Below are 26985 nucleotides of genomic sequence, written 5' to 3'. Positions count from 1 at the left end.
AGGCGGGGGACACGGTGGGCGTGGTGCGCAGGGACGATGGCACGCTGCACTTCTTCGTCAACGGCGTGGCGCAGGGCCCCGCCGCCTGGAACGTGCCGGCCAACGTCTACGCCGTGGTGGACCTGTACGGGCAGGCGGCACAGGCCACCATCGTGGACGAGGGAGGTGGGTGACACTGGGGACATTGGGGGGATTGGGGACATTGGGGACATTGGGGACACTGGGGGGATTGGGGTAAGGGGGACGTTGGGGACAGTGGGGTAAGGACCTGTACGGGCAGGCGGCACAGGCCACCATCGTGGACGAGGGAGGTGGGTGACACTGGGGACATTGGGGACATTGGGGACATTGGGGGGATTGGGGACATTGGGGACATTGGGGGGATTGGGGACATTGGGGTAAGGGGGACATTGGGGACAGTGGGGTCAGGACCTGTACGGGCAGGCGGCACAGGCCACCATCGTGGACAAGGGAGGTGGGTGACACTGGTGACATTGGGGACGTTGGGGACATTGGGGACACTGGGGGGATTGGGGACATTGGGGGGATTGGGGACATTGGGGGGATTGGGGGGATTGGGGACACTGGGGACATTGGGGACATTGGGGGGATTGGGGGAATTGGGGGGATTGGGGGCATTGGGGACATTGGGGACATCGGGGTCAGGACCTGTACGGGCAGGCGGCACAGGCCACCATCGTGGACGAGGGAGGTGGGTGACATTGGGGACATTGGGGACATTGGGGACGTTGGGGGGATTGGGGACATTGGGGGGATTGGGGACATTGGGGGGATTGGGGACAATGGGGACATTGGGGACAGTGGGGTCAGGACCTGTACGGGCAGGCGGCACAGGCCACCATCGTGGACGAGGGAGGTGGGTGACACCCCTGGGGACATTGGGGACACTGGGGGGATTGGGGACATTGGGGGGATTGGGGACATTGGGGACATTGGGGTCAGGACCTGTACGGGCAGGCGGCACAGGCCACCATCGTGGACGAGGGAGGTGGGTGACACTGGGGACATTGGGGACATTGGGGACACTGGGGACATTGGGGACATTGGGGTCAGGACCTGTACGGGCAGGCGGCACAGGCCACCATCGTGGACGAGGGAGGTGGGTGACATTGGGGACATTGGAGGACATTGGGGGGATTGGGGACATTGGGGACACTGGGGGGATTGAGGGGATTGGGGACATTGGGGACATTGGGGACATTGGGGACACTGAGGGGATTGAGGGGATTGGGGACATTGGGGGGATTGGGGACATTGGGGACACTGGGGACATTGGGGGTAAGGGGGACATTGGGGTAAGGACCTGTACGGGCAGGTGGCACAGGCCACCATCGTGGATGAGGGAGGTGGGTGACACTGGGGACATTGGGGACATTGGGGGGATTGGGGACATTGGGGACACTGGGGGGATTGAGGGGATTGGGGACATTGGGGACATTGGGGACATTGGGGACACTGGGGGGATTGAGGGGATTGGGGACATTGGGGGGATTGGGGACATTGGGGACACTGGGGACATTGGGGACATTGGGGACATTGGGGACACTGGGGGGATTGGGGGGATTGGGGACATTGGGGTCAGGACCTGTACGGGCAGGCGGCACAGGCCACCATCGTGGACGAGGGAGGTGGGTGACACCTCTGGGGACATTGGGGACACTGGGGACATTGGGGACATTGGGGACATTGGGGGGATTGGGGACATTGGGGACATTGGGGACAGTGGGGGGATTGGGGGGATTGGGGACATTGGGGACATTGGGGACACTGGGAGGATGGGGGGATTGGGGACATTGGGGACACTGAGGGGATTGGGGGCATTGAGGGGGTTGGGGACATTGGGGTTGTGGGGACATTGAGGCATTTTGGGGACACTGGGGAACACCAAGGACATGGAGAACACTGGGGACACCAGGGAACACTGGGGACACCGGGGGGACATTGGGCCCACCCCCGAGCCCCACCCTGGCGTGTCCCCAGAGGTGTCATCGCTGGTCGGGGACGGCTCGGAGGGTGACAGCGGCGGTGGCAGCCCCGAGGGCGCGTCCCCGGGCGCGTCCCCGAGCGACCTGCGCTTCCACCGGCTGCACGGCGCCAACGCCGTCATCACCAACGGCGGGCGCACGGCGCTGCGCCAGAACTGCCGCTCCGAGTTCAACGACGCCATCGTCATCTCCAACCGGTGAGGGGACACAAATGTCCCAAAATGTCCCAAAATCCCCCCAAAAATCCGCCCAGGAATGGTGAAATCCCAAAAAACCCCGTCCAAATACCCCAAACCCAACCCCAGCCGTGTCAGAGCAGCCGCTCCGAGTTCAACGACGCCATCGTCATCTCCGACCGGTGAGGGGACGCAAATGTCCCAAAATGTCCCGAAATCACCCCAAAAATCCACCCAGGAACGGTGAAATCCCAAAAAACCCCGTTAGAATCCCCCAATCCCACCCCAAACCCGGCCAGAGCGGCCGCTCCGAGTTCAACGACGCCATCGTCATCTCCAACCGGTGAGGGGACACAAATGTCCCAAAATGTCTGAAAATCACCCCAAAAATGCACCCAGGAATGGTGAAATCCCAAAAAACCCCGTTAGAATCCCCCAAACCTGGCCAGAACTGCCGCTCCGAGTTCAACGACGCCATCGTCATCTCCAACCGGTGAGGGGACACAAATGTCCCAAAAATCCCAAAAATTCACCCAAAAGTCTGCCCAGGAATGGTGAAATCCCAAAAAACCCCGTTAGAATCCCTCAATCCCACCCCAAACGCATCCAGAGCGGCCGCTCCGAGTTCAACGACGCCATCGTCACCTCCGACCACTGAGGGGACACAAATGTCCCAAAAATCCCAAAAATTCACCCAAAAATCCGCCCAGGAATGGTGAAATCCCAAAAAACCCCGTTAGAATCCCCCAAACCCACCCCAAACCTGGCCAGAACTGTGTCAGAGCGGCCGCTCCAAGTTCAACGACGCCATCGTCATCTCCAACCGGTGAGGGGACACAAATGTCCCAAAATGTCCCAAAATGTCCTGAAATCCCCCCAAAAATCTGCCCAGGAACGGTGAAATCCCAAAAAACCCCGTTAGAATCCCTCAAACCCGGCCAGAACTGCCGCTCCGAGTTCAACGACGCCATCGTCATCTCCGACCGGTGAGGGGACACAAATGTCCCAAAAATCCCAAAAATTCACCCAAAAATCTGCCCAGGAACGGTGAAATCCCAAAAAACCCCGTTAGAATCCCTCAATCCCACCCCAAACCCGGCCAGAGCGGCCGCTCCGAGTTCAACGACGCCATCGTCATCTCCGACCGGTGAGGGGACACAAATGTCCCAAAAATCCCAAAAATAACCCCAAAAATCCACCCAGAATTGGTGAAATCCCAAAAAACCCCGTTAGAATCCCCCAAACCGTGCCAGAACTGCCGCTCCGAGTTCAACGACGCCATCGTCATCTCCGACCGGTGAGGGGACACAAATGTCCCAAAAATCCCAAAAATAACCCCAAAAATCCGCCCAGAATTGGTGAAATCCCAAAAAACCCCGTTAGAATCCCTCAATCCCACCCCAAACCTGGCCAGAACTGTGTCAGAGCGGCCGCTCCGAGTTCAGCGACGCCATCGTCATCTCCGACCGGTGAGGGGACACAAATGTCCCAAAAATCCCAAAAATTCACCCAGAAATCCACCCAGGAACGGTGAAATCCCAAAAAACCCCGTTAGAATCCCCCAAACCCAACCCCAACTGTGCCAGAGTGGCCGCTCCGAGTTCAACGACGCCATCGTTATCTCCAACCGGTGAGGGGACACAAATGTCCCAAAAATCCCAAAAATTCACCCAAAAATCCACCCAGAAATGGTGAAATCCCAAAAAACCCCGTTAGAATCCCTCAATCCCACCCCAAACCCGGCCAGAGCGGCCGCTCCGAGTTCAACGACGCCATCGTCATCTCCAACCGGTGAGGGGACACAAATGTCCCAAAAATCCCAAAAATTCACCCAAAAATCCACCCAGAATTGGTGAAATCCCAAAAAACCCCGTTAGAATCCCCCAAACCCAGCCAGAGCGGCCGCTCCGAGTTCAACGACGCCATCGTCATCTCCAACCGGTGAGGGGACACAAATGTCCCAAAATGTCCCAAAATGTCCCGAAATCCCCCCAAAAATCCGCCCAGGAACGGTGAAATCCCAAAAAACACCGTTAGAATCCCTCAAACCTGGCCAGAGCGGCCGCTCCGAGTTCAACGACGCCATCGTCATCTCCAACCGGTGAGGGGACACAAATGTCCCAAAATGTCCCGAAATTCACCCAAAAATCCCCCCAAAAATTCACCCAGGAACGGTGAAATCCCAAAAAACCCCGTTAGAATCCCTCAATCCCAACCCCAAATGCGGCCATTCTCTGATTTTTGGGGTCATTTCCCCATTTTTGGGGTCCTTTCCCCATTTTTGGGGTCATTTCCCCATTTTTGGGGTCATTTCCCATTTTTGGGGTGTCCGAGCTCTGATTTTGGGGTCATTTCCCGGTTTTTGGGGTGTCCCATTTTTGGGGTGATTTCCCCATTTTTGGGGTGTCCGAGCTCTGATTTTTGGGGTCATTTCCCCATTTTTGGGGTCATTTCCCATTTTTGGGGTGTCCCATTTTTGGGGTGTCCCAGCCCTGATTTTGGGGTCACTGTCCCGTTTTTGGGGTGATTTCCCGGTTTTTGGGGTCACTGTCCCATTTTTGGGGTCACTGTCCCATTTTGGGGTCACTGTCCCGTTTTTGGGGTGATTTCCCGGTTTTTGGGGTCACTGTCCCATTTTTGGGGTCACTGTCCCATTTTGGGGTCACTGTCCCGTTTTTGGGGTGCAGGGCCCTGCAGGACGGGGAGCTGTGGCTCTGGGGTGTCCCATTTTTGGGGTGTCCCATTTTTGGGGTCACTGTCCCATTTTGGGGTCACTGTCCCATTTTGGGGTGATTTCCCGGTTTTTGGGGTGCAGGGCCCTGCGGGACGGGGAGCTGTGGCTCTGGGGTGTCCCATTTTTGGGGTGTCCCAGCCCTGATTTTGGGGTCACTGTCCCATTTTTGGGGTGATTTCCCATTTTTGGGGTGTCCCAGCCCTGATTTTGGGGTGATTTCCCCGTTTTTGGGGTGCAGGGCCCTGCGGGACGGGGAGCTGTGGCTCTGGGGTGTCCCATTTTTGGGGTGTCCCATTTTTGGGGTGATTTCCCCATTTTTGGGGTGTCCCATTTTTGGGGTGATTTCCCCATTTTTGGGGTGTCCCAGCCCTGATTTTGGGGTGATTTCCCCATTTTTGGGGTGTCCCATTTTTGGGGTCACTGTCCCATTTTGGGGTCACTGTCCCATTTTGGGGTCACTGTCCCGTTTTTGGGGTGCAGGGCCCTGCGGGACGGGGAGCTGTGGCTCTGGGGTGTCCCCTTTTTGGGGTGTCCCGTTTTTGGGGTGATTTCCCCATTTTTGGGGTCACTGTCCCATTTTGGGGTCCTTTCCCATTTTTGGGGTGTCCCAGCCCTGATTTTGGGGTGATTTCCCCATTTTTGGGGTGTCCCAGCCCTGATTTTGGGGTCCTTTCCCCATTTTTGGGGTGCAGGGCCCTGCGGGACGGGGAGCTGTTCGAGATCGTCATCCAGAAGATGGTGGATCGATGGTCGGGGTCCATCGAGGCCGGTGAGGGGACACCTGGGGACACCTGGGGACACCTGGGGACACCTGGGGACATTGGGGACGTTGTGGACATTGAGGGGATTGGGAACATTGGGCGACTTTGGGGACATTTGGGGACATTGGGGACATTGAGGGGATTGGGAACATTGGGGGACAGTGGAGACACCTGGGGACACCTGGGGACATTGGGGACATTGAGGGGATTGGGGACATTGGGGACATCGGGGACAGTGGGGACATTTGGGGACACTGGGGACATTTGGGGACATTGGGGACATTTGGGGACATTGGGGACATTTGGGGGTGTTGGGGACACCTGGGGACATTGGGGACATTGGGGACACCTGGGGACAGTGAGGGGATTGGGGACATTGGGGACATTGGGGAGATTTGGGGACATTGGGGACACCTGGGGACATTGGGGACATTGGGGACAGTGAGGGGATTGGGGACAGTGGGGACATTTGGGGACACTGGGGACATTTGGGGACATTTGGGGACATTGGGGACATTTGGGGACATTGGGAACACTGGGAACACTGAGGACATTGGGGACATTTGGGGATGTTGGGGACATTAGGGACACTGGGGACGTTTGGGGACACTGGGGACATTGAGGGGATTGGGGACACTGGGGACATTTGGGGACATTGGGGGACAGTTGGGGACATTGTGGACATTGAGGGGATTGGGGACATTTGGGGACACTTGGTGTGCTGGGGACACTTGAGGGACATTTAGGGACATTGGGGGACATTGGGGACATCAGGATCATCAGCCTGGAGGTGACACCATGGAGGGCTTTGGAGGGACACTGGGGACAGCCAGGGGGACCCAGGGTGACCGAGGTGTCCCCGTGTCCCCTCAGGTGTCACCGCCATCCGCCCCGAGGACCTCGAGTTCCCCAACACCATGACGGACATCGACTACGACACCTGGATGCTCAGGTGGGGACACCTGGGGGCCACCGCTGTCCCCAAGGGCCACCTGGGTCTCACCTGGGGGTCCCTCTTTGTCCTTGGTGTCCCCAAGGGGTCACCGCTGTCCCCAAGGGGTTCTGCTGGGTCACAGGGTTCCCTGAGGATCCCTGTGTGTCCCCAGGTGTCCCCAATTGTCCCCAAGTGCTGCAACATGGGGGGGTGGGGCAGGGAGGTGTCCCCTCTGTCCCCTCGTGTCCCCTCGTGTCCCCTCGTGTCCCTGTGGTGTCCCTGTGGTGTCCCCACGTCTGTGTCCCCACTGAGGTGTCCCCAATGTCCCCATGTCCCCGTGGCTGTGTCAGGGCTGTGTCCCCAATGTCCCCACGATGTCCCCAATGTCCCCAATGTCCCCAATGTCCCTGTGTCCCTGTGTCCCTGTCCCTGTCCCCATGGCTGTGTCAGGGCTGTGTCCCCAATGTCCCCACGATGTCCCCAATGTCCCCACGATGTCCCCAATGTCCCCGATGTCCCCAATGTCCCTGCAGTGGCACTGCCATCATGCAGGACGGGAACACCATGCGGAACAACTACGGCTGTGACCTGTCCCCAATGTCCCTGTGTCCCCATGGCTGTGTGTCTGTCCCTGTCCCTGTGGCTGTGTCCCCATGATGTCCCCAATGTCCCCAATGTCCCCAATGTCCCCGCAGTGGCACTGCCATCATGCAGGACGGGAACACCATGCGGAACAACTACGGCTGTGACCTGTCCCCAATGTCCCTGTGTCCCCATGGCTGTGTCAGGGCTGTGTGGCCGTGTCCCCACGATGTCCCCGATGTCCCCACGATGTCCCCAATGTCCCCAATGTCCCCGCAGTGGCACTGCCATCATGCAGGACGGGAACACCATGAGGAACAACTACGGCTGTGACCTGTCCCCAATGTCCCTGTGTCCCCATGGCTGTGTCAGGGCTGTGTGGCCGTGTCCCCACGATGTCCCCGATGTCCCCACGATGTCCCCAATGTCCCCAATGTCCCCAATGTCCCCGCAGTGGCACTGCCATCATGCAGGACGGGAACACCATGCGGAACAACTACGGCTGTGACCTGTCCCCAATGTCCCTGTGTCCCCATGGCTGTGTCAGGGCTGTGTCCCCAATGTCCCCAATGTCCCCACGATGTCCCCAATGTCCCCACGATGTCCCCGTGTCCCCGCAGTGGCACTGCCATCATGCAGGACGGGAACACCATGCGGAACAACTACGGCTGTGACCTGTCCCTGTCCCCAATGTCCCTGTGTCCCCATGGCTGTGTGTCTGTCCCTGTCCCTGTCCCCATGGCTCAGTCAGGGCTGTGTCCCCAATGTCCCCAATGTCCCCATGTCCCCGCAGTGGCACTGCCATCATGCAGGACGGGAACACCATGAGGAACAACTACGGCTGTGACCTGTCCCCAATGTCCCTGTGTCCCCATGGCTGTGTCAGGGCTGTGTGGCCGTGTCCCCACGATGTCCCCGATGTCCCCACGATGTCCCCAATGTCCCCAATGTCCCCATGTCCCCGCAGTGGCACTGCCATCATGCAGGACGGGAACACCATGCGGAACAACTACGGCTGTGACCTGTCCCCAATGTCCCTGTGTCCCCATGGCTGTGTCAGGGCTGTGTCCCCAATGTCCCCACGATGTCCCCGTGTCCCCATGATGTCCCCAATGTCCCCGTGTCCCCGCAGTGGCACTGCCATCATGCAGGACGGGAACACCATGCGGAACAACTACGGCTGTGACCTGGACGCGCTGGGCACGGGGGCGCGGATCGGCATGATGCGCACGGGGGGAGGGGACCTGCGCTACTTCATCGATGGCACCGACCAGGGCGTGGCCTGCTCGGGGCTGCCACCAGGTATGGGGACCCTGGGGACACTGGGGACACTGGGGACAGCCAGGGGGTTGGGGACATTGGGGACAGTGCAGGGATTGGGGACACGGGGGGAGGGGACCTGCGCTACTTCATCGACGGCACCGACCAGGGCGTGGCCTGCTCGGGGCTGCCACCAGGTACCTTGGGGACATTGGGGACACTGGGGACATTGGGGACACTGGGGACATCCAGGGCATTGGGGACATCGGGGGGATTGGGGACAGCCAGGGCATTGGGGACAGCAGGGACATTGGGGGGAGGGGACCTGCGCTACTTCATCGACGGCACCGACCAGGGCGTGGCCTGCTCGGGGCTGCCACCAGGTATGGGGACATTGGGGACACTGGGGACACTGGGGGCATTGGGGACATTGGGGACAGCCAGGGCATTGGGGACATTGGGGACAGCCAGGGGGTTGGGGACAGCAGGGACATCGGGGGGAGGGGACCTGCGCTACTTCATCGATGGCACCGACCAGGGTGTGGCCTGCTCGGGGCTGCCACCAGGTATGGGGACATTGGGGACATCGGGGACACTGGGGACAGCCAGGGGGTTGGGGACATTGGGGACAGTGCAGGGATTGGGGACACGGGGGGAGGGGACCTGCGCTACTTCATCGACGGCACCGACCAGGGCGTGGCCTGCTCGGGGCTGCCACCAGGTATGGGGACATTGGGGACACTGGGGACAGCAGGGACAGCCAGGGGTTGGGGACACTTGGGGACACTGAGGGGATTGGGGACACTGGGGGAGGCTGGGGGGCACGAGGATGGTGGCAATGAAGTGACACAGGTGACACAGGTGACCCAGGTGACACAGGTGACACAGGTGACCCAGGTGACACAGGTGACACACAGGTGACACTGAGGTGACACAGGTGACACTGAGGTGACAGCCAGGTGTCCGTGTCCCCAGAGGTGTACGCCGTGGTGGATCTCTATGGCCAGTGTGTCCAGGTGACACAGGTGACACAGGTGACACCCAGGTGACACACAGGTGACACAGGTGACACTCAGGTGACCCTGAGGTGACAGTCAGGTGTCCGTGTCCCCAGAGGTGTACGCCGTGGTGGATCTCTACGGGCAGTGTGTCCAGGTGACACTCAGGTGACACAGGTGACACTGAGGTGACACCCAGGTGACACCCAGGTGACAGCCAGGTGTCCGTGTCCCCAGAGGTGTACGCTGTGGTGGATCTCTATGGGCAGTGTGTCCAGGTGACACACAGGTGACACAGGTGACACAGGTGACACAGGTGATACCCAGGTGACACAGGTGACACTCAGGTGACACAGGTGACACCCAGGTGACAGTCAGGTGTCCGTGTCCCCAGAGGTGTACGCTGTGGTGGATCTCTATGGGCAGTGTGTCCAGGTGACACAGGTGACAGGTGACACAGGTGACACACAGGTGACACAGGTGACACAGGTGACACTGAGGTGACACCCAGGTGACACTGAGGTGACAGCCAGGTGTCCGTGTCCCCAGAGGTGTATGCCGTGGTGGATCTCTACGGGCAGTGTGTCCAGGTGTCGCTGACCGGCGCCTCCGGCCCCGCCGACAACAGCCAGAGCCCGGGGGCGGGGCCGGACAAAGCCCCGCCCCCTTCGCCAGGTACCGACTGGGATGGACTGGGAGGGACTGGGAGGGGATTGGGAGGGACTGGGATGGACTGGGAGGGACTGGGAGGGAACTGGGGGGGGACTGGGAGGGACTGGGAGGGACTGGGAGGGACTGGGAGGGAACTGGGAGGGGATTGGGAGGGACTGGGAGGGACTGGGAGGGACTGGGATGGACTGGGAGGGACTGGGAGGGGATTGGGAGGGAACTGGGGGGGACTGGGAGGGACTGGGATGGACTGGGAGGGACTGGGAGGGACTGGGAGGGACTGGGGGGACTGGTTTGTAGTGGGAGCGCTGGGAAGGACTGGTTTATACTGGTTTGTACTGGTTTGTACTGGTTTGTACTGGTTTGTACTGGTGTGTACTGGTTTGTGCTGGGGTGTACTGGGTTATAGTGGGAGGGACTGGAAGGTGCCTCCCCCTTGTCCCTGCTCCCATTGCCATCCCCCACAGCACTGACCACGCCCACACCCACTGACCACACCCACTGACCACACCCACTGACCACTGACCACACTGCCCACACTGACCACACCCACTGACCACACCCACTGACCACACTGCCCACACCCACTGACCACACCCACTGACCACACAGACCACACCCACTGACCACACAGACCACACCCACTGACCACACCCACTGACCACACCCACTGACCACACTGACCAGTGACCACACTGACCACACCCACTGACCACACCCACTGACCACACTGACCACATTGACCACACCCACTGACCACACCCACTGACCACACTGACCATTAATCACTGACCACACCCACTGACCACACCCACTGACCACACAGACCACACCACTGACCACACCCACTGACCACTGCCCACACTGACCACACCCACTGACCACACCCACGGACCACACCCACTGCCCACTGACCACACCCACTGACCACACCCACTGACCACTGACCACACCCACTGACCACAATGACCACACCCACAGACCACAATGACCACACCCACAGACCACAATGACCACACCCACTGACCACTGCCCACACTGCCCACACCCACTGACCACACTGACCACACCCACTGACCACAATGACCACACCCACTGACCACACTGACCACACCCACTGACCACAATGACCACACCCACTGACCACTGCCCACACTGCCCACACCCACTGACCACACCCACTGACCACACTGACCACACCCACTGCCCCCCCCCCCACTGCCCATCCCCCTGACCCCCGGCTGTGCCCGCAGCGCCGGGGCCGTGCCAGCGCTTCCACGGGCGCTGCGGGCAGAACGTGGCGCTGGCGGCCGAGGGCCTGGGCGCGGCGCGCGTCTCCGGCTACTGCCACGGGCTCGTCTTCAGCCGCTCCCACCTGCGCCCCGGAGAGCTCTTCGAGGTGGGCGGGGCCGCGGGGCGTGGTCACCTGCCGGGGGGAGGGGCGGGATGGGAAAAGGGCGCTGTCGCTTTAAGGGAGTGGGTGTGGCTGTTGTGGGCGGGGCTACCTAGGGAAGCCATGCCCTATGGAGGGGCAGAAAAAGGGCGCTGTCACTTTAAGGGAGTGGGTGTGGCCATTGTAGGTGGGGTTACCTGGGGAGGGGCGGGATTAGAAGAGGGTGCTGTTGCTTTAAGGGGGTGGGTGTGGCCATTGTGGGCGGGGTTACCTGGGGAGCCACGCCCTATGGAGGGGCAGAAAAAGGGTGCTGTCGCTTTAAGGGAGTGGGTGTGGCCATTGTGGGTGGGGTTATCTGCGGAGCCACGCCCTATGGAGGGGCAGAAAAAGGGCGCTGTCGCTTTAAGGGAGTGGGTGTGGCCATTGTGGGCGGCATTACCTGGGGAGCCACACCCCAGGGAGGAGCAGGATTGGAAAACGGCGCTGTCACTTTAAGGCAGTGGGTGTGGCCATTGTGGGCGGGGTTACCTGGGGAGCCACGCCCTATGGAGGGGCAGGATTGGATTAGGGCGCTGTCGCTTTAAGGGAATGGGTGTGGCCATTGTGGGCGGGGCTACCTGGGGAAGCCACGCCCTATGGAGGGGCAGAAAAAGGGCGCTGTCGCTTTCAGGGAATGGGTGTGGCCATTGTGGGCGGGGTTATGTGGGGAAGCCACGCCCTATGGAGGGGCAGAAAAGGGCGCTGTCACTTTAAGGGAGTGGGTGTGGCTGTTGTGGGCGGGGTTACCTGGGGAAGGGCAGGAAAAGGGCGCTGTCGCTTTAAGGGAGTGGGTGTGGCCATTGTGGGCGGGGTTACTTGGGGAGCCACGCCCTATGGAGGGGCAGAAAAAGGCGCTGTCGCTTTAAGGGAGTGGGTGTGGCCATTGTGGGTGTGGTTACCTTGTGAAGCCACGCCCCAGGGAGAAGCAGGATTGGAAAAGGCCGCTGTCACTTTAAGGGAGTGGGTGTGGCCATTGTGGGCAGGGTTACCTGGGGAAGCCACGCCCCAGGGAGGGGCAGGATTGGAAAAGGATGCTGTCACTTTAAGGGAGTGGGTGTGGCCATTCTGGGCGGGGTTACCTGGGGAAGGGCGGGATTAGAAGAGGGTGCTGTCGCTTTAAGGGAGTGGGTGTGGCCATTGTGGGCGGGGCATGCAGATAGGCCACACCTCCAATTAGGGAGCCCCACCCCCCACTCGATTGAAACACCGCCAGGTGAGTTCTGGGCTCACCTGTGCCCCGCCCACCTCAGGGCTAAGCCCCGCCCATCCCAGGTGTGTTCAGGGCCCTCCCCTCACCCTCACCTGTCCCAGGTGTGTCCCAGCCTCACCTGTCCGTGTCTCACCTGTCCAGGTGCGCATCGAGGCCCTGGACGAGCAGTGGGCGGGGTCTCTGTGGGTGGGGCTGACTCAGGGCTGTCCCCAGGTGTGTCCCAGCCTCACCTGTGCCTGTCTCACCTGTCCAGGTGCTCATTGAGGCCCTGGACGAGCGGTGGGCGGGGTCTCTGTGGGTGGGGCTGACTCAGGGCTGTCCCCAGGTGTGTCCCAGCCTCACCTGTGCCTGTCTCACCTGTCCAGGTGCTCATCGAGGCCCTGGACGAGCGGTGGGCGGGGTCTCTGCGGGTGGGGCTGAGTCAGGGCTGTCCCCAGGTGTGTCCCAGCCTCACCTGTCCGTGTCTCACCTGTCCAGGTGCGCATCGAGGCCCTGGACGAGCGGTGGGCGGGGTCTCTGCGGGTGGGGCTGAGTCAGGGCTGTCCCCAGGTGTGTCCCAGCCTCACCTGTCCGTGTCTCACCTGTCCAGGTGCGCATCGAGGCCCTGGACGAGCGGTGGGCGGGGTCTCTGTGGGTGGGGCTGACTCAGGGCTGTCCCCAGGTGTGTCCCAGCCTCACCTGTCCGTGTCTCACCTGTCCAGGTGCGCATCGAGGCCCTGGACGAGCGGTGGGCGGGGTCTCTGTGGGTGGGGCTGACTCAGGGCTGTCCCCAGGTGTGTCCCAGCCTCACCTGTCTGTGTCTCACCTGTCCAGGTGCGCATCGAGGCCCTGGATGAGCGGTGGGCGGGGTCTCTGTGGGTGGGGCTGACTCAGGGCTGTCCCCAGGTGTGTCCCAGCCTCACCTGTGCCTGTCTCACCTGTCCAGGTGCGCATTGAGGCCCTGGACGAGCGGTGGGCGGGGTCTCTGTGGGTGGGGCTGAGTCAGGGCTGTCCCCAGGTGTGTCCCAGCCTCACCTGTGCCTGTCTCACCTGTCCAGGTGCGCATCGAGGCCCTGGACGAGCGGTGGGCGGGGTCTCTGTGGGTGGGGCTGAGTCAGGGCTGTCCCCAGGTGTGTCCCAGCCTCACCTGTGCCTGTCTCACCTGTCCAGGTGCGCATCGAGGCCCTGGACGAGCGGTGGGCGGGGTCTCTGTGGGTGGGGCTGAGTCAGGGCTGTCCCCAGGTGTGTCCCAGCCTCACCTGTGCCTGTCTCACCTGTCCAGGTGCGCATCGAGGCCCTGGACGAGCGGTGGGCGGGGTCTCTGTGGGTGGGGCTGAGTCAGGGCTGTCCCCAGGTGTGTCCCAGCCTCACCTGTGCGTGTCTCACCTGTCCAGGTGCGCATCGAGGCCCTGGACGAGCGGTGGGCGGGGTCTCTGTGGGTGGGGCTGAGTCAGGGCTGTCCCCAGGTGTGTCCCAGCCTCACCTGTGCCTGTCTCACCTGTCCAGGTGCGCATCGAGGCCCTGGACGAGCGGTGGGCGGGGTCTCTGCGGGTGGGGCTGACGGCCCTGCCCCCCCCCGGCCCCCCCGCCCTGCCCCCCTCCCTGCTGGACCTGCCGGCCCCGCCCACCTGGGCCGTCACCGGGGCCGAGGTGCGGCACAACGGCGCCCAGGTGCGCCACAACTACGGCGTCAGCCTGGACAGACTGACGGTCAGTGCTCACCTGGCGGGGCTGGGCTCACCTGGAGGGGGGTTGGGGTCACCTGGAGGGGTTTGGGGTCACCTGGGGGAGGTTTGGGGTCACCTGGAGGGGTTTGAGGTCACCTGGAGGAGGTTTGGGGTCACCTGGTCTCACCTGGAGGGGATTTGGGGTCACCTGGAGGGGATTTGGGGTCACCTGGGGGAGGTTTGGGGTCACCTGGGCAGTGACCGGGGCCCAGGTGCGCCACAACTACGGCGTCAGCCTGGACAGACTGACGGTCAGTGCTCACCTGGCAGGGCTGGGCTCACCTGGAGGGGGGTTGGGGTCACCTGGAGGGGTTTGGGGGGAGTTTGGGGGGGATTTGGGGTCACCTGGGCTCACCTGGAGGGGATTTGGGGTCCCCTGGATGGGGTTTGGGGTCACCTGGAGGAGGTTTGGGGTCACCTGGAGGGGTTTGAGGTCACCTGGAGGAGGTTTGGGGTCACCTGGGCTCACCTGGAGGGGATTTGGGGTCACCTGGGCTCACCTGGAGGGGATTTGGGGTCACCTGGAGGGGATTTGGGGTCACCTGGGCTCACCTGGAGGGGATTTGGGGTCACCTGGGGGAGGTTTGGGGTCACCTGGGCAGTGACCGGCGCCCAGGTGCGCCACAACTACGGTGTCAGCCTGGACAGACTGACGGTCAGTGCTCACCTGGCGGGGCTGGGCTCACCTGGGGGGGGGTTGGGGTCACCTGGAGGGGGGTTGGGGTCACCTGGAGGGGGCTGGGCTCACCTGGAGGGGTTTGGGGGGAGTTTGGGGGGGATTTGGGGTCACCTGGGCTGACCTGGAGGGGGTTTGGGGTCACCTGGAGGAGTTTGGGGGGAGTTTGGGGGGGATTTGGGCTCACCTGGGCTCACCTGGAGGGGATTTGGGGTCACCTGGAGGGGTTTGGGGTCACCTGGGGGAGGTTTGGGGTCACCTGGGGGAGGTTTGGGGTCACCTGGGCAGTGACCAGGGCCCAGGTGCGCCACAACTACGGCGTCAGCCTGGACAGACTGACGGTCAGTGCTCACCTGGCGGGGCTGGGCTCACCTGGGGGGGGGTTGGGGTCACCTGGAGGGGGCTGGGCTCACCTGGAGGGGGTTTGGGGTCACCTGTAGGGGATTTGGGGTCACCTGGAGGGGATTTGGGGTCACCTGGGCTCACCTGGAGGAGGTTTGGGGTCACCTGGAGGGGGTTTGAGGTCACCTGGAGGGGATTTGGGGTCACCTGGGCTCACCTGGAGGGGATCTGGGGTCACCTGGAGGGGGTCTGGGGAAGGTTTTGGGGTGAATTTGGGATATTTTGGGTCAGGTTTGGTCTCTCCCAGGTAGGGCTGGATCTGGGGAAGGTTTTGGGGTGAATTTGGGATATTTTGGGGTGAGTTTGGGCAGTTTTGGGGTGAATTTGGGATATTTTGGGTCAGTTTGGTCTCTCCCAGGTGGGGATGGATCTGGGGGTGGTTTTGGGGTGAATTTGGGCAGTTTTGGTCTCTCGCAGGTGGGGAACCGGCTGGGGCTGGATCTGGGGAAGGTTTTGGGGTGAATTTGGGCAGTTTTGGTGTCTCCCAGGTGGGGAACCGGCTGGGCGTGCGCCGCGGGCCGGACGATTCTCTGCACCTGGTGGTGGACGGGCAGGACATGGGACCCGCGGCCACGGGCGTGGCCAAGGTACCCACGGGCACCTGGGGGGGGGAAACACACCTGGGGACACACCTGGGGGGGGTAAAACACACCTGGGCACACCGGGGGGCACCTGGGGGGGGAAACACACCTGGGCACACCTGGGACACACCTGGGGGGGTAAAACACACCTGGGGACACACCTGGGGGGGGTAAAACACACCTGGGCACACCTGGGCACACCTGGGGGGGTAGAAACACACCTGGGACACACCTGGGGGGGACAAATACGCACCTGGGCACACCTGAGGGCACCTGGGCACACCTGGGATACACCTGGGCACACCTGGGGGGGGAAAAACACACCTGGGCACACCTGAGGGCACACGTGGCACACACCTGGGGCACACCTGGGGGTACTTGGGCATACCTGGGCACACATGAGGCACTCCTGGGCACACCTGGATACACCTGGGCACACCTGGGGCACACCCGGGGTACACCTGGGGCACACCTGAGGGTACCTGGGCACACCTGGGTGCACCTGGGATACAGCTGGGGCACTCCTGGGCACACCTGGGGCACACCTGAGGGTTCCTGGGCACACCTGGACACACCTGGGCACACCTGAGGCACTCCTGGGCACACCTGAGGCACTCCTGGGCACACCTGGGGCACACCTGGGCACACCTGAGGCACACCTGGGCACACCTGAGGCACACCTGGGCGCACCTGGGGCACACCTGGGCACACCTGGGCACACCGGGGCACTCCTGGATACACCTGGGCACACCTGGGCACACCTGGGCACACCTGAGGCACACCTGGGCACACCTGAGGGTACCTGGGCACACCTGGGCACACCTGGGGCACACCTGGGCACACCTGGGCACACCTGGGCACACCTGGGCACACCACATGACGTCATTCCCTCCTCTCTGCCATCACTTCCTGTTATGGGCGGGGCCATGACGTCACCCCCACCCCATCTGACGTCACGGCCCCGCCCTCTGACGCCCCGCCCCCTCTTGTGACGTCACAGAACGCCTTCGTGGCCCTGGACCTGTACGGGCGCGTCACGGCCGTGTCCATCGTCAGCGCGGGGGGCGGGGCCAGCGCGGGGGGCGGGGACGGCCCCTCCCCCAGCCCCAGCCCCTCCCCCAGCCCCTCCCCCAGCGAGCCCCCGCCCCTCCCCCCGCCCGGAGGGGACGGCGGAGATTGGGTGAGAGGGGGAGGGGCGGGACTGGGGGGAACTGGGTTATACTGGTTTATACTGGGACGGACTGGGAGGGAACTGGGAGGGGCTGGGATAAACTGGGAGGGACTGGGAGGGGATTGGGGGGAACTGGGATGGACTGGGAGGGACTGGGAGGGAACTGGTTTATACTGGGAGGGGATTGGGGGAGGACTGGGTTATACTGGGAGGGACTGGGAGGGACTGGGAGGGAACTGGGAGGGACTGGGATGGACTGGGTTATACTGGGATGAACTGGGAGGGACTGGGAGGGGCTGGGAGGGGATTGGGGGAGCACTGGGTTATACTGGGATGGACTGGGAGGGAACTGGTTTATACTGGTTTATACTGGGAGGGGCTGTGACTGCACTGGGGGGGTTTTTGCTCCTCCCCAAATCCCCAAAATGCCCCAAATCCCATGGAATCCCCCCAAAAAATCCCCCCATACTCCCCCCCAACCCCAAATTTTGGGTTTTTCACCCCAACCCAGGGTTCCCCCACATTCCTGGGCTGCCCCTCCCCCCTTTAACCCTTTCAAACCCCCCAAAATCCCCCTAAAAAACCCCAAAATCGCATTTAATTCCCCCAAAATCCCCTTTAATCCCCCCCAAACCCCCAAACTCCCCCCAAACCCCCCAAATTTGGGTTTTTCACCCCAATCCAGGGTCCCTCCATGTCCCTGGGCTGCCCCTCCCCCATTTAACCCTTTCAAACCCCCCAAAATCCCCCTAAAAAAACCCTAAAATCCCATTTAATTCCCCCTAAATCCCATTTAATCCCCCCCAAACCCCCCAAACTCCCCCCAAACCCCCCAAATTTGGGTTTTTCACCCCATTCCAGGGTCCCCCCACGTTCCTGGGCTGCCCCTCCCCCCTTTAACCCTTTCAAACCCCCAAAACCCCCCTAAAACCCCCCAAAATCCCATTTAATTCCCCCAAAATCCCATTTAATCCCCCCAAACTCTCCCAAAACCCCCCAAACCCCCCAAACTCCCCCCAAACCCCCCAAATTTGGGTTTTTCCCCCCAAATCAGGGCCCCCCCACGTTCCTGTGCCACGGCAAGAACATCCTGCTGCCCCTCCCCCCTTTAACCCTTTCAAACCCCCCAAAATCCCCCTAAAAAAAACCCCAAAATTCCCTTTAAATTCTATAAAATCCCCCCAAAATCCCCCCAAAATCCCCCCAAAACCCCCCCAAACCCCCCGAACTCCCCCCAAAGCCCCCAAACTCCCCCCAAACTCTCCAAATTTGGGTTTTTCACCCCAATTCAGGGTCCCTCCATGTCCCTGGGCTGCCCCTCCCCCCTTTAACCCTTTCAAACCCCCAAAATCCCCCTAAAAAACCCCTAAAATCCCATTTAATTCCCCCTAAATCCCATTTAATCCCCCCCAAACCCCCCAAACTCCCCCCAAACCCCCCAAATTTGGGTTTTTCACCCCATTCCAGGGTCCCCCCACGTTCCTGGGCTGCCCCTCCCCCATTTAACCCTTTCAAACCCATTTCAAACCCCTTAAAATCCCCCCAAAATCCCCCTAAAAAAGCCCCAAAATTCCTTTTAAATTCTATAAAACCCCCCCAAACTCCCCCCAATCCCCCCAAACTCCCCCCAAACCCCCCAAATTTGGGTTTTTCCCCCCATTCCAGGGCCCCCCCACGTTCCTGTGCCACGGCAAGAACATCCTGCTGCCCCTCCCCCCTTTAACCCTTTCAAACCCCCCAAATTCCCCCAAACCCCCCCAAATCCCCCCCAAAACCCCCCCAAACCCCCAAATTTGGGGTTTTTCACCCCAATTCAGGGTCCCTCCATGTCCCTGGGCTGCCCCTCCCCCATTTAACCCTTTCAAACCCCCCAAAATCCCCCTAAAAAGACCCCAAAATTCCCTTTAAATTCTATAAAACCCCCTTCAAACCCCCCAAAATCCCCCCCAAACCCCCCCAAACCCCCCAAACTCCCCCCAAACCCCCCAAATTTGGGTTTTTCCCCCCGTTTCAGGGCCCCCCCACGTTCCTGTGCCACGGCAAGAACATCCTGCTGCCCCTCCCCCCCTTTAACCCTTTCAAACCCCCCAAAATCCCCCTAAAAAAGCCCCAAAATTCCCTTTAAATTCTATAAAATCCCCCCAAAATCCCCCCAAAATCCCCCAAAACCCCCCCAAACCCCCCGAACTCCCCCCCAAAGCCCCCAAACTCCCCCCAAACTCTCCAAATTTGGGTTTTTCACCCCAATTCAGGGTCCCTCCATGTCCCTGGGCTGCCCCTCCCCCATTTAACCCTTTCAAACCCCCCCAAATCCCCCTAAAAAAGCCCCAAAATTCCCTTTAAATTCTATAAAATACCCTTCAAACCCCCCAAAATCCCCCCAAAACCCCCCCAAACTCCCCCAAACTCCCCCCCAAACCCCCCGAACTCCCCCCAAACCCCCCAAATTTGGGTTTTTCCCCCCAATTCAGGGCCCCCCCACGTTCCTGTGCCACAGCAAGAACATCCTGCTGCCCCTCCCCCCTTTAACCCTTTCAAACCCCCCCAAACCCCCCCAAACTCCCCAAACTCCCCCCAAACCCCCCAAATTTGGGTTTTTCACCCCAATTCAGGGTCCCTCCATGTCCCTGTGCTGCCCCTCCCCCATTTAACCCTTTCAAACCCCCCAAAACCCCCCCAAACCCCCCTAAAACCCCCCAAAATCCCCTTGAATCCCCCCAAACTCCCCCAAATCCCCCCCAAACCCCCCGAACTCCCCCCAAACCCCCAAATTTGGGTTTTTCCCCCCGTTTCAGGGCCCCCCCACGTTCCTGTGCCACGGCAAGAACATCCTGCTGTCCAACGGCGCGCGCGCGCACGGCCACGCGCGTCAGCAGCTACAACCAGGGCCTGGTGCTGGTGGGGCAGCCCCTCCCCCCCGGCCGCCTCTTCCAGGTACCCCCGACATCACCCGTGACGTCATCGGGGCGGGGCAAGGGCGGTTGGGCAGGCGGTGATGTCATAGGAGATGTGGTGATGTCGTATGAGACACGGTGATGTCATGCGGGGGTGGGCCAATGGGGATTCAGGACTCGTGTGATGTCATAGAGGAAGTGGTGATGTTATAGGGGGTGGTGGTGATGTCATATGGGGTGTGGGTGATGTCACAGAGGAGGTGGTGATGTCATAGGGAAGGTGGTGATGTCATAGGGGGTGTGGGTGATGTCATCGGGGAGGTGGTGATGTCATAGGGGATGCAATGATGTCATAGGAGGTGGGCCAATGAGCATCCAAGACTCGTATGATGTCATAGGAGACGCGGTGATGTCATGGGGGGGTGGGCCAATGGGCATCCAGGACTCGTGTGATGTCATAGAGGAGATGGTGATGTCATGGGGGATGCGATGATGTCATAGGAGATGAGCCAATGGGGATTCAGGACTCGTGTGATGTCATAGGAGATGGTGGTGATGTCACATGGGGTGTGCGTGATGTCACAGAGGAGGTAGTGATGTCATGGGGGAGGTGGTGATGTCATACGGGGGTGGGCCAATGGGCATCCAGGACTCATGTAATGTCATAGAGGGAGGTGGTGATGTCATATGAGATGGGCCAATGGAGATCCGGGACGCCTGTGATGTCATAGGAGATGTAGTGATGTCATAGGGGGTGGGCCAATGGGCATCCAGGACTCGTGTGATGTCATAGGAGACACGGTGATGTCACATGGGGTGTGGGTCATGTCACAGAGGAGGCGGTGATGTCATAGGGGATGCAATGATGTCATAGGAGATGGGCCAATGGGGATCCAGGACTCGTGTGATGTCATGGGAGATGTGGTGATGTCATAGGAGACACAGTGATGTCATAGAGGGTGGGCCAATGGGCATCCGGGACGCCTGTGATGTCAAAGGGGATCAGCCAATAGGGATCCGGGGAGCCCTGTGATGTCACAGGGGATGGTGGTGATGTCATAGAGGACGTGGTGATGTCATAGGAGATGGGCCAATGGGGATCTGGACGCCTGTGATGTCATAGATGTGGTGATGTCATAGGAGACACAGTGATGTCATAGGGGGTGGGCCAATGGGCATCCAGGACCTCTGTGATGTCAAAGGGGATCAGCCAATAGGGATCCGGAAGCCCTGTGATGTCACAGGGGATGCGGTGATGTCATGGGGTGGGGAAGTGGGGGTTGGGAAGGTGGTGATGTCATAGAGGACGGGCCAATAGGGGATCAGGGACGCCTGTGATGTCATAGGGGATGGTGGTGATGTCATATGTGATGTGATGATGTCAGGCGAGATGGGCCAATGGGCATCAAGGACTCCTGTGATGTCACAGGGGATGCGGTGATGTCATAGGGGATGGGCCAATGAAGATCAGGGATGCCGGTGATGTCATATGGGGGGGGGTGTGGTGATGTCATAGGGGAGCGGCCAATCAGAGACTGGGCAGCCGGGTGGTGTCATAGGGGACACAGTGACGTCATGGGGAGGGGGCTGTGGGACACTGGGGGGGTGCTGCCGATGACGTCACCAGGAGGCTGATGACGTCACTGATGACGTCACAGGTGCAGATGGAGGCCCTGAACCCGCAGTGGAGCCGATTGGGGGGGGGGTTGGGTTATTCTGGGGGGGGGGCTGTGGGACACTGGGGGGTGCTGATGACGTCACCAGGCGGCTGATGACGTCACGGCTGACGTCACAGGTGCAGATCGACACCCTGAACCTGCAGTGGAGCCGTTTGGGGGGGGGGGTTGGGTTATTCTGGGGGGGGGGCTGTGGGACACTGGGGGGGGTGCTGATGACGTCACCAGGCGGCTGATGACGTCACTGATGACGTCACAGGTGCAGATCGACACCCTGAACCTGCAGTGGAGCCGTTTGGGGGGGGGGGTTGGGTTATTCTGGGGGGGGGCTGTGGGACACTGGGGGGGTGCTGATGACGTCACCAGGCGGCTGATGACGTCACTGATGACGTCACAGGTGCAGATCGACGCCCTGAACCCGCAGTGGAGCCGTTTGGGGGGGGGGGTTGGGTTATTCTGGGGGGGGGGCTGTGGGACACTGGGGGGGGTGCTGATGACGTCACCAGGCGGCTGATGACGTCACTGATGACGTCACAGGTGCAGATCGACGCCCTGAACCTGCAGTGGAGCCGTTTTGGGGGGGGGGGGTTGGGTTATTCTGGGGGGGGGCTGTGGGACACTGGGGGGGTGCTGATGACGTCACCAGGCGGCTGATGACGTCACTGATGACGTCACAGGTGCAGATCGACGCCCTGAACCCGCAGTGGAGCCGTTTGGGGGGGGGGTGGGTTCGTTCTGGGGGGGGGCCTGTGGGACACTGGGGGGGGGGGGGGTGTGCTGATGACGTCACCAGGCGGCTGATGACGTCACTGATGACGTCACAGGTGCAGATCGACGCCCTGAACCCGCAGTGGAGCTCCTCGCTGGCCCTGGGGGTCACCGGGGCCCCCCCCGGGCGCTCCCCCCCTGCCCGCCTGCGCCCACGGCCTCAAACGGCCGGCCTGGATCCTGCAGAGGAGGGCCCGTGTTCCACAACGCCAGGAAGGTCAGGGAGAGCCCCAAAACTGCCCCAAAACTGCCCCAAATCATCCCTGAAATAGCCCAAAATATCCCCGAAACAGCCCCGAAACAGCCCCGAAATATCCCCGAAATAGCCCCAAAATAGCCCCGAAATATACCCGAAATATCCTCAAATAAATCCCAAAATATCCCCAAATCACCCCCAAAACAGCCCCAAAGTAGCCCCAAAATATCCCCAAAATAGCCCTAAAATAGCCCCAAAATATCCCCAAAATATCCCCAAAATATCCTCAAACTATCCCCAAATCACCCCCAAAATATCCTCAAAATAATCCCAAAATATCCTCAAAATATCCGCAAAATATCCCCAAAATATCCCCTAAATGTCCTCAAAATATCCCTAAAATATCCCCAAAATATCCCCAAAATATCCCCTAAATGCCCTAAAAATATCCCTAAAATATCCCCAAAAAGTCCCCCAAAAATCCCCTAAATATCCCCAAAATATCCCCAAAAAAATCCCAAAATATCCCCTAAATGTCCTAAAATATCCCCAAAATACCCCCAAAATATCCCCAAAATATCCCCAAAATAGCCCCAAAATATCGCCAAAGTATCCCCAAAATCTCCCCAAAGAATCCCAAAATCTCCCCAAAATGTCCCCCAAATATCCTCAAAACATCCCCAAAATATCCTCAAAACATCCCCAAAATATCCCCAAAACATCCCAAAATATCCCTAAAACATTGTAAAAATATCCTCAAAATGTCCCAAATCACCCCCAAATATCCCCAAAATATCCCAAAATATCCCCAAAATATCCCCGAAATATCCCCAAATTATCCCCAAAATATCCCCCAAAAAATCCCAAAATATCCTCAAAATATCCCCAAAATAGCCCAAAAATAGCCCCAAAATATTCCCAAAAAATCCTCAAAACATCCCCGAAATATCCTCAAAATATCCCCTAAATATACCCAAAATCTCCCCAAAAAATCCCAAAATCTCCCCAAAATATCCTCAAAATATCCCCAAATATCCCCAAAATCTCCCCCAAAAATCCCAAAATCTCCCCAAAATATCCCCAAAAAATCCTCAAAATATCCTCAAAATATCCCCAAAATATCCCCAAAATATCCCAAAAATAGCCCCAAAATATCCCCAAAATATCCCCAAAAATCCCCAAAATCCCCAAATATCCCCAAAATCTTTCCAGATCCCCCAAATTCTCTCCCAGACGCCCCAAACTCCACCCCAGCCCCCCAAATTTCACTCTGAACCCCAAATTTGGACATTTTGTCCCCCCCAGATCCGGGATCTGCCCGGGCCCTCCCTGGAGCTGCTCCCCCCCTGCTCCTGAGACCCCAAAATCTCCCCAAAACCCCCCCCAAAACCCCCTCAAATCCCCTCCAGACCCCCCAAACTTCACCCCAGACCCCCCAAACTCCACCCCAGCCCCCCCAAATTTCACTCTGAACCCCGAATTTGGACATTTTTGCCCCCCCAGATCTGGGATCTGCCCGGGCCCTCCCTGGAGCTGCTCCCCCCTGGGTCCTGAGACCCCAACACCCCCCCAAAATCCCCCTAAAACCCCCCCAAAACCCCCTCAAATCCCCTCCAGACCCCCCAAACTCCACCCCAGCCCCCCCAAATTTCACTCTGAACCCCAAATTTGGACATTTTTGCCCCCCCAGCTCCAGGATCTCCCAGCCCCTCCCTGGAGCTGCTCCCCCCCTGCTCCTGTGACCCCAAAATCCCCCCAAAACCCCCCAAAAACCTCCCTAAAACCCCCTCAAATCCCCTCCAGCCCCCCCAAACTCCACCCCAGACCCCCCAAATTTCACCCCAGACCCCCCCAAACTCCACCCCAGCCCCCCCAAATTTCGCTCGGAACCCCAAATTTGCCCCCCCAGATCCGGGATCTGCCCGGGCCCTTGCCCTCCCTGGAGCTGCTCTCCCCCGGGTCCTGTGACCCCAAAATCCCCCCTAAAACCCCCCCAAAACCCCCCCAAAACCCCCTCAAATCCCCTCCAGACCCCCCAAACTCCACCCCAGCCCCCCCAAATTTCACTCTGAACCCCAAATTTGCCCCCCCAGCTCCAGGATCTCCCCAGCCCCTCCCTGGAGCTGCTCCCAGCCGGGTCCTGTGACCCCAAAATCCCCCCCAAAATCCCCCCCAAAACCCCCTCAACCCCCCCAAAACCCCCTCAAATCCCCTCCAGACCCCCCAAACTCCACCCCAGCCCCCCCAAATTTCACCCCAGACCCCCCAAACTCCACCCCAGACCCCCCAAATTTCACTCTGAACCCCAAATTTGCCCCCCCAGCTCCAGGATCTCCCCAGCCCCTCCCTGGAGCTGCTCCCAGCCGGGTCCTGTGACCCCAAAATCCCCCCTAAAACCCCCTCAAATCCCCTCCAGACCCCCCAAACTCCACCCCAGACCCCCCCAAATTTCACTCTGAACCCCAAATTTGCCCCCCCAGATCCGGGATCTGCCGGGCCCTCCCTGGAGCTGCTCCCCCCCTGCTCCTGTGACCCCAAAATCCCCCCTAAAACCCCCAAAAACCCCCCCAAATCCCCCCCAAAACCCCCTCAAATCCCCTCCAGACCCCACAAACTCCACCCCAGACCCCCCAAATTTCACCCCAGACCCCCCAAATTTCACTCTGAACCCCAAATTTGCCCCCCCAGATCTGGAATCTCCTCAGCCCCTCCCTGGAGCTGCTCCCCCCTGCTCCTGTGACCCCAAAATCCCCCCAAAACCCCCCCAAATCCCCCCAAAACCCCCTCAAATCCACCCCAGACCCCCCAAATTTCACTCTGAACCCCAAATTTGGACATTTTTGCCCCCCCAGATCCGGGATCTGCCCGGGCCCTCCCTGGAGCTGCTCCCCCCCGGGTCGGTTTTGGGGCTCCTGGTGGACGGGGGGGGGCGGCTCCACCTCTTCATCAACGGCCGCGACCAGGGCGCCGTGGCCGGGGGGGTGCCCAGCCCCTGCTACGTCCTGCTGGACCTCTACGGGCAGTGCCAGCAGGTGAGGGGGGCACCCCGAAAATGGGGGACCCCAAAAAACCCCGCTGAGATCGGCCCAGGGGGTCCCGAGATGCAGAAACCCCCAAAAATCCCCAAAAATCGGGGAAAAAACCCCAAAAATCAGGGATAAAATCCCCCAGATTCAGGGGGTTGAACACACCTGGGTGGTGCCAGCAGGTGAGGGGGGCACCCCGAAAATGGGGGACCCCCAAAAAACCCCGCTGAGATCAGCCCAGGGGATCCTGAGATGCAGAAACCCCAAAAATCCCCAAAAATCGGGGAAAAAACCCCAAAAATTTGGGGATTGACCCCCCCCAGACTCACCTGGACACACCTGGGCAGTGCCAGCAGGTGAGGGGGGCACCCCGAAAATGGGGGACCCCAAAAAACCCCGCTGAGATCGGCCCAGGGGGTCCCGAGATGCAGAAACCCCCCAAAATCCCCAAAAAATCGGGGAAAAAACCCCAAAATCTGGGAAAAAATCCCCCAGTTCAGGGGGTTGAACACACCTGGGCACAGCTGGGTGGTGCCAGCAGGTGAGGGGGGCACCCCGAAAATGAGGGACCCCAAAAAACCCCGCTGAGATCGGCCCAGGGGGTCCCGAGATGCAGAAACCCCAAAAATCCCCCAAAAATCGGGGAAAAAACCCCAAAAATTTGGGGATTGACCCCCCCCAGACTCACCTGGACACACCTGGGCAGTGCCAGCAGGTGAGGGGGGCACCCCGAAAATGGGGGACCCCCAAAAAACCCCCGCTGAGATCGGCCCAGGGGGTCCTGAGATGCAGAAACCCCAAAATCCCCAAAAATCGGGGAAAAAACCCCAAAATCAGGGATAAAATCCCCCAATTCAGGGGGTTGAACACACCTGGGCACAGCTGGGTGGTGCCAGCAGGTGAGGGGGGCACCCCGAAAATGGGGGACCCCCAAAAAACCCGCTGAGATCGGCCCAGGGGGTCCCGAGATGCAGAAACCCCAAAAATCCCCAAAAATCGGGAAAAAACCCCAAAAATTTGGGGATTGACCCCCCCAGACTCACCTGGGCACAGCTGGGCACAGCTGGGCAGTGCCAGCAGGTGAGGGGGGCACCCCGAAAATGGGGGACCCCAAAAAACCCCGCTGA

The 26985-nt window shown here is 60.1% G+C and overlaps 1 protein-coding gene across 1 annotated transcript in view; it reads left to right on the top strand.

Moving 5' to 3' along the window:
* The window catches only part of NEURL4 (neuralized E3 ubiquitin protein ligase 4), a gene marked incomplete at both ends in the record, with an annotated part of 39413 nt that extends 13549 nt beyond the window's left edge, over positions 1 to 25864 (top strand). Inside the window, 16 exon segments of the mRNA XM_059837661.1 lie at positions 3 to 165; positions 2002 to 2203; positions 5609 to 5685; positions 6551 to 6629; positions 8326 to 8495; positions 9568 to 9608; positions 10042 to 10126; positions 11374 to 11519; positions 14248 to 14451; positions 16035 to 16133; positions 17128 to 17250; positions 20094 to 20147; positions 20149 to 20232; positions 22693 to 22853; positions 24138 to 24177; positions 25685 to 25864. Coding sequence (XP_059693644.1) covers positions 3 to 165; positions 2002 to 2203; positions 5609 to 5685; positions 6551 to 6629; positions 8326 to 8495; positions 9568 to 9608; positions 10042 to 10126; positions 11374 to 11519; positions 14248 to 14451; positions 16035 to 16133; positions 17128 to 17250; positions 20094 to 20147; positions 20149 to 20232; positions 22693 to 22853; positions 24138 to 24177; positions 25685 to 25864 — 1908 coding nt within the window.
* Between the last annotated feature and the right edge of the window lie 1121 nt (positions 25865 to 26985).

This window comes from Haemorhous mexicanus, unplaced genomic scaffold, assembly GCF_027477595.1.
Source record: "Haemorhous mexicanus isolate bHaeMex1 unplaced genomic scaffold, bHaeMex1.pri scaffold_205_ctg1, whole genome shotgun sequence".
Taxonomy (NCBI): Eukaryota; Metazoa; Chordata; class Aves; order Passeriformes; family Fringillidae; genus Haemorhous; species Haemorhous mexicanus.
The sequence above is the reverse complement of the archived record's forward strand: the minus strand, read 5'-3'. Positions and strand labels throughout refer to the sequence as shown.